Here is a 13,156-nt window from a genome sequence, read left to right on the forward strand (position 1 = left end):
GTTCTTCGCTGGTTGCCCTTTTCTTGTGGCAACAGGTCACAAATCTTGCTGCTGTGATTGCACACTAGTATTTATCAAAGTTTATCAAAATTGGATTTGTTTTTAAATTCTTTGTGGGTCTGTAATCTGAGAGAAATATCTGTCTTTAATATGGACAACATTATTTGTATTGCTTTTAATGCATTTTTATCTTATTAACACTTTATTCTAGCTAGCTATTTGTGTAGGTAGCTATCAAGTAAACACAGTGAACATTTGGCAGGAGGTTAGGAAGTGCAGCTCAGTTTCCACCTCATTTTGTGGGCAGTGTGCACATCGGTCGCCGTAGGCTCTCAAGAGAAGACAGGCTTTCTTAATAGCAAGGCTATGCTCACTGAGTCTGTACATAGTCAAAGCTTTCCTTAAGTTTGGGTCAGTCACAGTGGTCAAGTATTCTGCCGCTGTGTACTCTCTGTTTAGGGCCAAATTGCATTCTAGTTTGCTCAGTTTTTTTGTTTAATCTTCCCAATGTGATTGTAGAATTTAACGTCTCTTTTCTGGAGTTTGATCATTAGCGGGTATCGGCCTAATTCTGCTTTGCATGCATTCTTCATTGGTGAGCGGACCCCAGACCTCACAACCATAAAGGGTGGTAGTGTTTTAGTGGTGATCCACGGGTTCTATAACTAATTGAAGTATTTTTAGCCAGATCCTAATTGGTATGTCGAATTTTATGTTCCTTTTTGATATCATAGAAGGCCCTTCTTGCCTTGTCTCTCAGATTGTTCACAGCTTTGTGGAAGTTACCTGTTGCGCTGATGTTTAGACCGAGGTATGTATAGTTTGTGTGCTTTAGGGTAACAGTGTCTAGATGGAATTTGTATTTGTGGTCCTGGTGACTGGACCTTTTTTGGAGCACCATTATTTTTGTCTTACTGAGATTTACTGTCAGGGCCCAGGTCTGACAGAATCTGTGCAGAAGATCTAGGTGCTGCTGTAGGCCCTCCTTGGTTGGTGACAGAAGCACCAGATAATCAGCAAACCGTAGATTTGACTTCAGATTCTCTCTCTGTCTGTCTGTCTTTCTGTCTGTCTTTTTATTTCTGTCTTTCTCTCTCTGTCTTTGCCGCTCTTTCTCGCTCTCTGTCTCTCTGTCTGTCTGTCAGGCTCGTTCTGGCCAGAGGGTGTTGACTCTAGAGGATCTGTCTAAACAGCCAGTAAACCAGCGACGGCCTGTCATTGCTATTAACGCCAAACCCCTCGACACGTGAGTATGATTATCGTTCACACCAACCCAACCACATACATAGATACAGTACCAGTCAAAGTTTGGACACACCTACTCATTCCATGGTTTTTCTTTATTTTTACTATTTTCTACATTGTAGAATAATAGTGAAGACATCAAAACTATGAAATAACACATATGGAATCCTGTAGTAATCAAAAAAGTGTTAAACAAATCTAAATCTATTTTATATTTGAGATTCATCAATGTAGCCACCCTATGAATTAACCCTGGTGTCTGGGTCCTGGGTTTAGGGATTGTAGCTTCTAGATTCCCTCTTTTTTCTGTGGGCCTCTCTCTATCACTACAACTAGTGATAGAGTAGTGTGTAGTGGTAGAGTAGTGTTTAGTGGTAGAGTAGTGATAGTGTGTAGTGGTAGAGTAGTGTGTAGTGGTAGAGTAGTGGTAGAGTAGTGGTAGTAGTGTGTAGTGGTAGAGTAGTGATAGTAGTGTGTAGTGGTAGAGTAGTGTGTAGTGGTGGAGTAGTGTGTAGTGGTAGAGTAATGATAGTAGTGTGTAGTGGTAGAGTAGTGTGTAGTGGTGTAGTGGTGGAGTAGTGTGTAGTGGTAGAGTAGTGATAGTAGTGTGTAGTGGTAGAGTAGTGAGTAGTGATAGTAGTGTGTAGTGGTAGAGTAGTGTGTAGTGGTAGAGTAGTGTGTAGTGGTAGAGTAGTGGTAGAGTAGTGTGTAGTGGTGGAGTAGTGTGTAGTGGTAGAGTAGTGTGTAGTGGTATAGTGTGTAGTGGTAGAGTAGTGTGTAGTGGTAGATTAGTGTATAGTGGTGGAGTAGTGTGTAGTGGTGGAGTAGTGTGTAGTGGTAGAGTAGTGTGTAGTGGTAGAATAGTGTGTAGTGGTATAGTAGTGGTAGAGTAGTGTGTAGTGGTGGAGTAGTGTGTAGTGGTGGAGTAGTGTGTAGTGGTAGAGTAGTGTATAGTGGTAGAGTAGTGGTAGAGTAGTGTGTAGTGGTAGAGTAGTGTGTAGTGGTGGAGTAGTGTATAGTGGTAGAGTAGTGTGTAGTGGTAGAGTAGTGGTAGAGTAGTGGTAGAGTAGTGTGTAGTGGTGGAGTAGTGTGTAGTGGTGGAGTAGTGATAGTAGTGTGTAGTGGCAGAGTAGTGATAGTAGTGTGTAGTGGTAGAGTAGTGTGTAGTGGTGGAGTAGTGTATAGTGGTAGAGTAGTGGTAGAGTAGTGTGTAGTGGCAGTGTAGTGGTAGAGTAGTGTGTAGTGGTGGAGTAGTGTGTAGTGGTGGAGTAGTGTGTAGTGGTAGAGTAGTGTATAGTGGTAGAGTAGTGGTAGAGTAGTGTGTAGTGGTATAGTAGTGGTAGAGTAGTGTGTAGTGGTAGATTAGTGTGTAGTGGTAGAGTAGTGTGTAGTGGCAGAGTAGTGGTAGAGTAGTGTGTAGTGGTATAGTAGTGGTAGAGTAGTGTGTAGTGGTGGAGTAGTGTGTAGTGGTGGAGTAGTGATAGTAGTGTGTAGTGGCAGAGTAGTGATAGTAGTGTGTAGTGGTAGAGTAGTGTGTAGTGGTAGATTAGTGTGTAGTGGTAGAGTAGTGTGTAGTGGTGGAGTAGTGTATAGTGGTAGAGTAGTGTGTAGTGGTAGAGTAGTGTGTAGTGGTAGAGTAGTGGTAGAGTAGTGTGTAGTGGTGGAGTAGTGTGTAGTGGTGGAGTAGTGATAGTAGTGTGTAGTGGCAGAGTAGTGATAGTAGTGTGTAGTGGTAGAGTAGTGTGTAGTGGTGGAGTAGTGTGTAGTGGTGGAGTAGTGTGTAGTGGTGGAGTAGTGTGTAGTGGTGGAGTAGTGGTAGAGTATTGTATAGTGGTATAGTAGTGGTAGAGTAGTGTGTAGTGGTAGATTAGTGTGTAGTGGTAGATTAGTGTGTAGTGGTAGAGTAGTGTGTAGTGGTGGAGTAGTGTGTAGTGGTGGAGTAGTGATAGTAGTGTGTAGTGGCAGAGTAGTGATAGTAGTGTATAGTGGTGGAGTAGTGTGTAGTGGTGGAGTAGTGTGTAGTGGTGGAGTAGTGTGTAGTGGTAGAGTAGTGGTAGAGTAGTGTATAGTGGTAGAGTAGTGGTAGAGTAGTGTGTAGTGGTGGAGTAGTGTGTAGTGGTGGAGTAGTGTATAGTGGTAGAGTAGTGGTAGAGTAGTGTGTAGTGGTGGAGTAGTGTGTAGTGGTAGAGTAGTGTATAATGGTAGAGTAGTGGTAGAGTAGTGTGTAGTGGTATAGTAGTGGTAGAGTAGTGTGTAGTGGTAGATTAGTGTGTAGTGGTAGAGTAGTGTGTAGTTGTGGAGTAGTGTATAGTGGTAGAGTAGTGGTAGAGTAGTGTGTAGTGGTAGAGTAGTGGTAGAGTAGTGTGTAGTGGTGGAGTAGTGTGTAGTGGTGGAGTAGTGTGTAGTGGTGGAGTAGTGTGTAGTGGTGGAGTAGTGTGTAGTGGTATAGTGTGTAGTGGTAGAGTAGTGTGTAGTGGTGGAGTAGTGTGTAGTGGTGGAGTAGTGTGTAGTGGTGGAGTAGTGTGTAGTGGTAGAGTAATGCATATTGGTAGAGTAGTGGTAGAGTAGTGTGTAGTGGTATAGTAGTGTGTAGTGGTAGAGTAGTGTGTAGTGGTGGAGTAGTGTGTAGTGGTAGAGTAGTGATAGAGTAGCGTGTAGTGGTAGAGTAGTGTGTAGTGGTGGAGTAGTGTGTAGTGGTAGAGTAGTGTGTAGTGGTAGAGTAGTGTGTAGTGGTGGTGTAGTGGTAGAGTAGTGATAGAGTAGCGTGTAGTGGTAGAGTAGTGTGGAGTAGTGTGTAGTGGTATAGTAGTGGTAGAGTAGTGTGTAGTGGTAGATTAGTGTGTAGTGGTAGAGTAGTGTGTAGTGGTAGAGTAGTGTGTAGTGGTAGAGTAGTGTGTAGTGGCAGAGTAGTGATAGTAGTGTGTAGTGGTAGAGTAGTGTGTAGTGGTGGAGTAGTGTGTAGTGGTGGAGTAGTGTGTAGTGGTGGAGTAGTGTGTGGTGGTGGAGTAGTGTGTAGTGGTGGAGTAGTGTGTAGTGGTAGAGTAGTGTGTAGTGGTAGAGTAGTGTGTAGTGGTAGAGTAGTGGTATAGTAGTGTGTAGTGGTGGAGTAGTGTGTAGTGGTAGAGTAGTGTGTAGTGGTATAGTGTGTAGTGGTAGAGTAGTGTATAGTGGTAGAGTAGTGGTAGAGTAGTGTGTAGTGGCAGTGTAGTGGTAGAGTAGTGTGTAGTGGTGGAGTAGTGTGTAGTGGTGGAGTAGTGTGTAGTGGTAGAGTAGTGTATAGTGGTAGAGTAGTGGGATAGTAGTGGTATAGTGGTATAGTGGTATAGTGTGTAGTGGTAGTGTAGTGTATAGTGGTAGAGTAGTGGTAGAGTAGTGTGTAGTGGTAGTGTAGTGGTAGAGTAGTGTGTAGTGGTGGAGTAGTGTGTAGTGGTGGAGTAGTGATAGTAGTGTGTAGTGGCAGAGTAGTGATAGTAGTGTGTAGTGGTAGAGTAGTGTGTAGTGGTGGAGTAGTGTGTAGTGGTGGAGTAGTGTGTAGTGGTAGAGTAGTGTGTAGTGGTAGAGTAGTGTGTAGTGGTAGAGTAGTGGTAGAGTAGTGTGTAGTAGTGGTGGAGTAGTGTGTAGTGGTGGAGTAGTGATAGTAGTGTGTAGTGGCAGAGTAGTGATAGTAGTGTGTAGTGGTGGAGTAGTGTGTAGTGGTGGAGTAGTGTGTAGTGGTGGAGTAGTGTGTAGTGGTGGAGTAGTGGTAGAGTATTGTATAGTGGTATAGTAGTGGTAGAGTAGTGTGTAGTGGTAGATTAGTGTGTAGTGGTAGAGTTGTGTGTAGTGGTGGAGTAGTGTATAGTGGTAGAGTAGTGTGTAGTGGTAGAGTAGTGTGTAGTGGTAGAGTAGTGGTAGAGTAGTGTGTAGTGGTGGAGTAGTGTGTAGTGGTGGAGTAGTGATAGTAGTGTGTAGTGGCAGAGTAGTGATAGTAGTGTGTAGTGGTGGAGTAGTGTGTAGTGGTGGAGTAGTGTGTAGTGGTGGAGTAGTGTGTAGTGGTGGAGTAGTGGTAGAGTATTGTATAGTGGTATAGTAGTGGTAGAGTAGTGTGTAGTGGTAGATTAGTGTGTAGTGGTAGAGTAGTGTGTAGTGGTGGAGTAGTTTGTAGTGGTGGAGTAGTGTGTAGTGGTATAGTAGTGGTAGAGTAGTGTGTAGTGGTAGATTAGTGTGTAGTGGTAGAGTAGTGTGTAGTGGTATAGTGTGTAGTGGTAGAGTAGTGTGTAGTGGTATAGTAGTGGTAGAGTAGTGTGTAGTGGTAGAGTAGTGTGTAGTGGTATAGTAGTGGTAGAGTAGTGTGTAGTGGTAGAGTAGTGTGTAGTGGTGGAGTAGTGTGTAGTGGTGGAGTAGTGTGTAGTGGTAGAGTAGTGTGTAGTGGTAGAGTAGTGTGTAGTGGTGGAGTAGTGTGTAGTGGTAGAGTAGTGTGTAGTGGTGGAGTAGTGTGTAGTGGTAGAGTAGTGTGTAGTGGTAGAGTAGTGTGTAGTGGTGGAGTAGTGTGTAGTGGTAGATTAGTGTGTAGTGGTAGAGTAGTGTGTAGTGGTGGAGTAGTGTGTAGTGGTAGAGTAGTGTGTAGTGGTAGAGTAGTGTGTAGTGGTGGAGTAGTGATAGTAATGTGTAGTGACAGAGTAGTGATAGTAGTGTGTAGTGGTAGAGTAGTGTGTAGTGGTGTAGTGGTAGAGTAGTGTGTAGTGGTAGATTAGTGTGTAGTGGTAGAGTAGTGTAGTGGTAGAGTAGTGTGTAGTGGTAGATTAGTGTGTAGTGGTAGAGTAGTGTGTAGTGGTGGAGTAGTGTGTAGTGGTGGAGTAGTGTGTAGTGGTAGAGTAGTGTATAGTGGTAGAGTAGTGGTAGAGTAGTGTGTAGTGGTAGATTAGTGTGTAGTGGTAGAGTAGTGCATAGTGGTAGAGTAGTGGTATAGTAGTGGTATAGTAGTGTGTAGTGGTAAATTAGTGTGTAGTGGCAGAGTAGTGATAGTAGTGTGTAGTGGTGGAGTAGTGTGTAGTGGTGGAGTAGTGTGTAGTGGTGGAGTAGTGTGTAGTGGTGGAGTAGTGGTAGAGTATTGTATAGTGGTATAGTAGTGGTAGAGTAGTGTGTAGTGGTAGATTAGTGTGTAGTGGTAGAGTAGTGTGTAGTGGTGGAGTAGTTTGTAGTGGTGGAGTAGTGTGTAGTGGTATAGTAGTGGTAGAGTAGTGTGTAGTGGTAGATTAGTGTGTAGTGGTAGAGTAGTGTGTAGTGGTATAGTGTGTAGTGGTAGAGTAGTGTGTAGTGGTGGAGTAGTGTGTAGTGGTGGAGTAGTGTGTAGTGGTAGAGTAATGTATATTGGTAGAGTAGTGGTAGAGTAGTGTGTAGTGGTATAGTAGTGGTAGAGTAGTGTGTAGTGGTAGAGTAGTGTGTAGTGGTAGAGTAGTGTGTAGTGGTAGAGTAGTGTGTAGTGGCAGAGTAGTGATAGTAGTGTGTAGTGGTGGAGTAGTGTGTAGTGGTGGAGTAGTGTGTAGTGGTGGAGTAGTGGTGTAGTGGTAGAGTAGTGATAGAGTAGCGTGTAGTAGTAGAGTAGTGTGTAGTGGTAGAGTAGTGTGTAGTGGTAGATTAGTGTGTAGTGGTAGAGTAGTGTGTAGTGGTGGAGTAGTGTGTAGTGGTGGAGTAGTGTGTAGTGGTGGAGTAGTGATAGTAGTGTGTAGTGGTAGAGTAGTGTGTAGTGGTGGAGTAGTGTGTAGTGGTAGAGTAGTGTGTAGTGGTGGATTAGTGTGTAGTGGTGGAGTAGTGTGTAGTGGTGGAGTAGTGTGTAGTGGTAGAGTAGTGATAGTAGTGTGTAGTGGTAGAGTAGTGTGTAGTGGTAGAGTAGTGTGTAGTGGTGGAGTAGTGTGTAGTGGTTGAGTAGTGTGTAGTGGTATAGTGGTAGAGTAGTGTGTAGTGGTATTGTGTGTAGTGGTAGAGTAGTGTGTAGTGGTAGAGTAGTGTGTAGTGGTATAGTAGTGGTAGAGTAGTGTGTAGTGGTAGAGTAGTGTGTAGTGGTGGAGTAGTGTGTAGTGGTGGAGTAGTGTGTAGTGGTAGAGTAGTGTGTAGTGGTAGAGTAGTGTATAGTGGTAGAGTAGTGGTAGAGTAGTGGTAGAGTTGTGTGTAGTGGTAGATTAGTGTGTAGTGGTAGAGTAGTGTGTAGTGGTGGAGTAGTGTGTAGTGGTAGAGTAGTGTGTAGTGGTAGAGTAGTGTGTAGTGGTGGAGTAGTGATAGTAGTGTGTAGTGACAGAGTATTGATAGTAGTGTGTAGTGGTAGAGTAGTGTGTAGTGGTGTAGTGGTAGAGTAGTGTGTAGTGGTAGATTAGTGTGTAGTGGTAGAGTAGTGTAGTGGTAGAGTAGTGTGTAGTGGTAGATTAGTGTGTAGTGGTAGAGTAGTGTGTAGTGGTGGAGTAGTGTGTAGTGGTGGAGTAGTGTGTAGTGGTAGAGTAGTGTATAGTGGTAGAGTAGTGGTAGAGTAGTGTGTAGTGGTAGAGTAGTGCATAGTGGTAGAGTAGTGGTATAGTAGTGGTATAGTAGTGTGTAGTGGTAAATTAGTGTGTAGTGGTAGAGTAGTGTGTAGTGGTGGAGTAGTGTATAGTGGTAGAGTAGTGTGTAGTGGTAGAATAGTGGTAGAGTAGTGTGTAGTGGTGGAGTAGTGTGTAGTGGTGGAGTAGTGATAGTAGTGTGTAGTGGTAGAGTAGTGTGTAGTGGTGGAGTAGTGTGTAGTGGTGGAGTAGTGATAGTAGTGTGTAGTGGCAGAGTAGTGATAGTAGTGTGTAGTGGTGGAGTAGTGTGTAGTGGTGGAGTAGTGTGTAGTGGTGGAGTAGTGTGTAGTGGTAGAGTAGTGGTAGAGTAGTGTATAGTGGTAGAGTAGTGGTAGAGTAGTGTGTAGTGATAGATTAGTGTGTAGTGGTAGAGTAGTGTGTAGTGGTGGAGTAGTGTATAGTGTTAGAGTAGTGGTAGAGTAGTGTGTAGTGGTGGAGTAGTGTGTAGTGGTAGAGTAGTGTATAATGGTAGAGTAGTGTGTAGTGGTATAGTAGTGGTAGAGTAGTGTGTAGTGGTATAGTAGTGTGTAGTGGTGGAGTAGTGTGTAGTGGTGGAGTAGTGTGTAGTGGTAGAGTAGTGTATAGTGGTAGAGTAGTGGTAGAGTAGTGGTAGAGTTGTGTGTAGTGGTAGATTAGTGTGTAGTGGTAGAGTAGTGTGTAGTGGTGGAGTAGTGTGTAGTGGTAGAGTAGTGTGTAGTGGTAGAGTAGTGTGTAGTGGTGGAGTAGTGATAGTAGTGTGTAGTGGCAGAGTAGTGATAGTAGTGTGTAGTGGTAGAGTAGTGTGTAGTGGTGTAGTGGTAGAGTAGTGTGTAGTGGTAGATTAGTGTGTAGTGGTAGAGTAGTGTAGTGGTAGAGTAGTGTGTAGTGGTAGAGTAGTGTGTAGTGGTAGATTAGTGTGTAGTGGTAGAGTAGTGTGTAGTGGTGGAGTAGTGTGTAGTGTGTAGTGGTAGAGTAGTGTATAGTGGTAGAGTAGTGGTAGAGTAGTGTGTAGTGGTAGATTAGTGTGTAGTGGTAGAGTAGTGCATAGTGGTAGAGTAGTGTGTAGTGGTAGAGTAGTGGTAGAGTAGTGTGTAGTGATAGATTAGTGTGTAGTGGTAGAGTAGTGTGTAGTGGTCGAGTAGTGTATAGTGTTAGAGTAGTGGTAGAGTAGTGTGTAGTGGTGGAGTAGTGTGTAGTGGTAGAGTAGTGTATAATGGTAGAGTAGTGTGTAGTGGTATAGTAGTGGTAGAGTAGTGTGTAGTGGTATAGTAGTGGTAGAGTAGTGTGTAGTGGTAGAGTAGTGTGTAGTGGTGGAGTAGTGTGTAGTGGTGGAGTAGTGTGTAGTGGTGGAGTAGTGTATAGTGGTAGAGTAGTGGTAGAGTTGTGTGTAGTGGTAGATTAGTGTGTAGTGGTAGAGTAGTGTGTAGTGGTGGAGTAGTGTGTAGTGGTAGAGTAGTGTGTAGTGGTGGAGTAGTGATAGTAGTGTGTAGTGGCAGAGTAGTGATAGTAGTGTGTAGTGGTAGAGTAGTGTGTAGTGGTGTAGTGGTAGAGTAGTGTGTAGTGGTAGATTAGTGTGTAGTGGTAGAGTAGTGTAGTGGTAGAGTAGTGTGTAGTGGTAGAGTAGTGTGTAGTGGTAGATTAGTGTGTAGTGGTAGAGTAGTGTGTAGTGGTGGAGTAGTGTGTAGTGGTGGAGTAGTGTGTAGTGGTAGAGTAGTGTATAGTGGTAGAGTAGTGGTAGAGTAGTGTGTAGTGGTAGATTAGTGTGTAGTGGTAGAGTAGTGCATAGTGGTAGAGTAGTTGTATAGTAGTGGTATAGTAGTGTGTAGTGGTAAATTAGTGTGTAGTGGTAGAGTAGTGTGTAGTGGTGGAGTAGTGTATAGTGGTAGAGTAGTGTGTAGTGGTAGAATAGTGGTATAGTAGTGTTTAGTGGTGGAGTAGTGTGTAGTTGTGGAGTAGTGATAGTAGTGTGTAGTGGTGGAGTCGTGTGTAGTGGTTGAGTAGTGTGTAGTGGTGGAGTAGTGTGTAGTGGTGGAGTAGTGTGTAGTGGTGGAGTAGTGATAGTAGTGTGTAGTGGCAGAGTAGTGATAGTAGTGTGTAGTGGTGGAGTAGTGTGTAGTGGTGGAGTAGTGTGTAGTGGTGGAGTAGTGTATAGTGGTAGAGTAGTGTGTAGTGGTGGAGTAGTGTGTAGTGGTGGAGTAGTGATAGTAGTGTGTAGTGGTAGAGTAGTGTGTAGTGGTGGAGTAGTGTGTAGTGGTGGAGTAGTGATAGTAGTGTGTAGTGGTAGAGTAGTGTGTAGTGGTGGAGTAGTGTGTAGTGGTTGAGTAGTGTGTAGTGGTGGAGTAGTGTGTAGTGGTGGAGTAGTGATAGTAGTGTGTAGTGGCAGAGTAGTGATAGTAGTGTGTAGTGGTGGAGTAGTGTGTAGTGGTGGAGTAGTGTGTAGTGATAGATTAGTGTTTAGTGGTGGAGTAGTGTGTAGTGGTGGAGTAGTGTATAGTGGTAGAGTAGTGTGTAGTGGTGGAGTAGTGTGTAGTGGTAGAGTAGTGTATAATGGTAGAGTAGTGTGTAGTGGTATAGTAGTGGTGGAGTAGTGTGTAGTGGTAGATTAGTGTGTAGTGGTAGAGTAGTGTGTAGTGGTAGAGTAGTGTGTAGTGGTATAGTAGTGGTAGAGTTGTGTGTAGTGGTAGATTAGTGTGTAGTGGTAGAGTAGTGTGTAGTGGTGGAGTAGTGTGTAGTGGTAGAGTAGTGGTAGAGTAGTGTGTAGTGATAGATTAGTGTGTAGTGGTAGAGTAGTGTGTAGTGGTGGAGTAGTGTGTAGTGGTAGAGTAGTGGTAGAGTAGTGTGTAGTGGTAGAGTAGTGTGTAGTGGTGGAGTAGTGATAGTAGTGTGTAGTGGCAGAGTAGTGATAGTAGTGTGTAGTGGTAGAGTAGTGTGTAGTGGTGTAGTGGTAGAGTAGTGTGTAGTGGTAGATTAGTGTGTAGTGGTAGAGTAGTGTGTAGTGGTAGAGTAGTGTGTAGTGGTGGAGTAGTGTGTAGTGGTGGAGTAGTGTGTAGTGGTAGAGTAGTGTATAGTGGTAGAGTAGTGGTAGAGTAGTGTGTAGTGGTAGATTAGTGTGTAGTGGTAGAGTAGTGCATAGTGGTAGAGTAGTGGTATAGTAGTGGTATAGTAGTGTGTAGTGGTAAATTAGTGTGTAGTGGTAGAGTAGTGTGTAGTGGTGGAGTAGTGTATAGTGGTAGAGTAGTGGTAGAGTAGTGTGTAGTGGTAGAATAGTGGTAGAGTAGTGTGTAGTGGTGGAGTAGTGTTTAGTGGTGGAGTAGTGTGTAGTGGTGGAGTAGTGATAGTAGTGTGTAGTGGTAGAGTAGTGTGTAGTGGTGGAGTAGTGTGTAGTGGTGGAGTAGTGTGTAGTGGTGGAGTAGTGATAGTAGTGTGTAGTGGTAGAGTAGTGTGTAGTGGTGGAGTAGTGTGTAGTGGTAGAGTAGTGTGTAGTGGTAGAGTAGTGTGTAGTGGTAGAGTAGTGTTTAGTGGTAGATTAGTGTGTAGTGGTAGAGTAGTGTGTAGTGATGGAGTAGTGGTAGTGTATAGTGGTAGAGTAGTGGTAGAGTAGTGTGTAGTGGTATAGTAGTGGTAGAGTAGTGTGTAGTGGTAGATTAGTGTGTAGTGGTGGAGTAGTGTATAGTGGTAGAGTAGTGGTAGAGTAGTGTGTAGTGGTAGATTACTGTGTAGTGGTAGAGTAGTGTGTAGTGGTAGAGTAGTGTATAGTGGTAGAGTAGTGGTAGAGTAGTGTGTAGTGGTAGAGTAGTGTGTAGTGGTAGATTAGTGTGTAGTGGTAGAGTAGTGTGTAGTGGTGGAGTAGTGTATAGTGGTAGAGTAGTGGTAGTGTAGTGGTAGAGTAGTGGTACAGTAGTGTGTAGTGGTAGAATAGTGTGTAGTGATGGAGTAGTGTGTAGTGGTGGAGTAGTGATAGTAGTGTGCAGTGATAGTAGTGTGTAGTGGTGGAGTAGTGATAGTAGTGTGTAGTGGTAGATTATTGTGTAGTGGTAGATTAGTGGTAGAGTAGTGTGTAGTGGTAGATTAGTGTGTAGTGGTAGAGTAGTGTGTAGTGGTGGAGTAGTGTGTAGTGGTGGAGTAGTGATAGTAGTGTGTAGTGGCAGAGTAGTGATAGTAGTGTGTAGTGGTGGAGTAGTGTGTAGTGGTGGAGTAGTGTGTAGTGGTGGAGTAGTGTGTAGTGGTAGAGTAGTGGTAGAGTAGTGTGTAGTGGTGGAGTAGTGTGTAGTGTGTAGTGGTAGAGTAGTGTATAGTGGTAGAGTAGTGGTAGAGTAGTGTGTAGTGGTGGAGTAGTGTGTAGTGGTAGAGTAGTGTATAATGGTAGAGTAGTGGTAGAGTAGTGTGTAGTGGTATAGTAGTGGTAGAGTAGTGTGTAGTGGTAGATTAGTGTGTAGTGGTAGAGTAGTGTGTAGTTGTGGAGTAGTGTATAGTGGTAGAGTAGTGGTAGAGTAGTGTGTAGTGGTAGAGTAGTGGTAGAGTAGTGTGTAGTGGTGGAGTAGTGTGTAGTGTGTAATGGTGGAGTAGTGTGTAGTGGTGGAGTAGTGTGTAGTGGTGGAGTAGTGTGTAGTGGTAGAGTAATGTATATTGGTAGAGTAGTGGTAGAGTAGTGTGTAGTGGTATAGTAGTGGTAGAGTAGTGTGTAGTGGTAGAGTAGTGTGTAGTGGTGGAGTAGTGTGTAGTGGTGGAGTAGTGTGTAGTGGTATAGTAGTGGTAGAGTAGTGTGTAGTGGTAGAGTAGTGTGTAGTGGTAGAGTAGTGTGTAGTGGTAGAGTAGTGTGTAGTGGCAGAGTAGTGATAGTAGTGTGTAGTCGTGGAGTAGTGTGTAGTGGTGGAGTAGTGTGTAGTGGTGGAGTAGTGGTGTAGTGGTAGAGTAGTGATAGAGTAGCGTGTAGTAGTAGAGTAGTGTGTAGTAGTAGAGTAGTGTGTAGTGGTAGATTAGTGTGTAGTGGTAGAGTAGTGTGTAGTGGTGGAGTAGTGTGTAGTGGTGGAGTAGTGTGTAGTGGTGGAGTAGTGTGTAGTGGTGGAGTAGTGATAGTAGTGTGTAGTGGTAGAGTAGTGTGTAGTGGTGGAGTAGTGTGTAGTGGTAGAGTAGTGATAGTAGTGTGTAGTGGTAGAGTAGTGTGTAGTGGTGGATTAGTGTGTAGTGGTGGAGTAGTGTGTAGTGGTGGAGTAGTGTGTATTGGTAGAGTAGTGATAGTAGTGTGTAGTGGTAGAGTAGTGTGTAGTGGTAGAGTAGTGTGTAGTGGTGGAGTAGTGTGTAGTGGTGGAGTAGTGTGTAGTGGTATAGTGGTAGAGTAGTGTGTAGTGGTATAGTGTGTAGTG

At 43.9% G+C, this 13,156-nt stretch overlaps 1 protein-coding gene across 2 annotated transcripts in view; it reads left to right on the forward strand.

The window, feature by feature from the left end:
* LOC139366932 (armadillo repeat-containing protein 3-like) overlaps window positions 1–13,156 on the forward strand; it is an 84,879-nt gene that overhangs the window by 8,472 nt on the left and 63,251 nt on the right. For both annotated transcript variants that reach the window (XM_071104692.1, XM_071104691.1), the window contains exon 13: window positions 1,146–1,246. In XM_071104692.1, coding sequence (XP_070960793.1) covers window positions 1,146–1,246 — 101 coding nt within the window. The remainder of the gene's footprint in view (window positions 1–1,145; window positions 1,247–13,156) is intronic.

This window comes from Oncorhynchus clarkii, chromosome 15, assembly GCF_045791955.1.
Source record: "Oncorhynchus clarkii lewisi isolate Uvic-CL-2024 chromosome 15, UVic_Ocla_1.0, whole genome shotgun sequence".
Classification (NCBI taxonomy): Eukaryota; Metazoa; Chordata; class Actinopteri; order Salmoniformes; family Salmonidae; genus Oncorhynchus; species Oncorhynchus clarkii.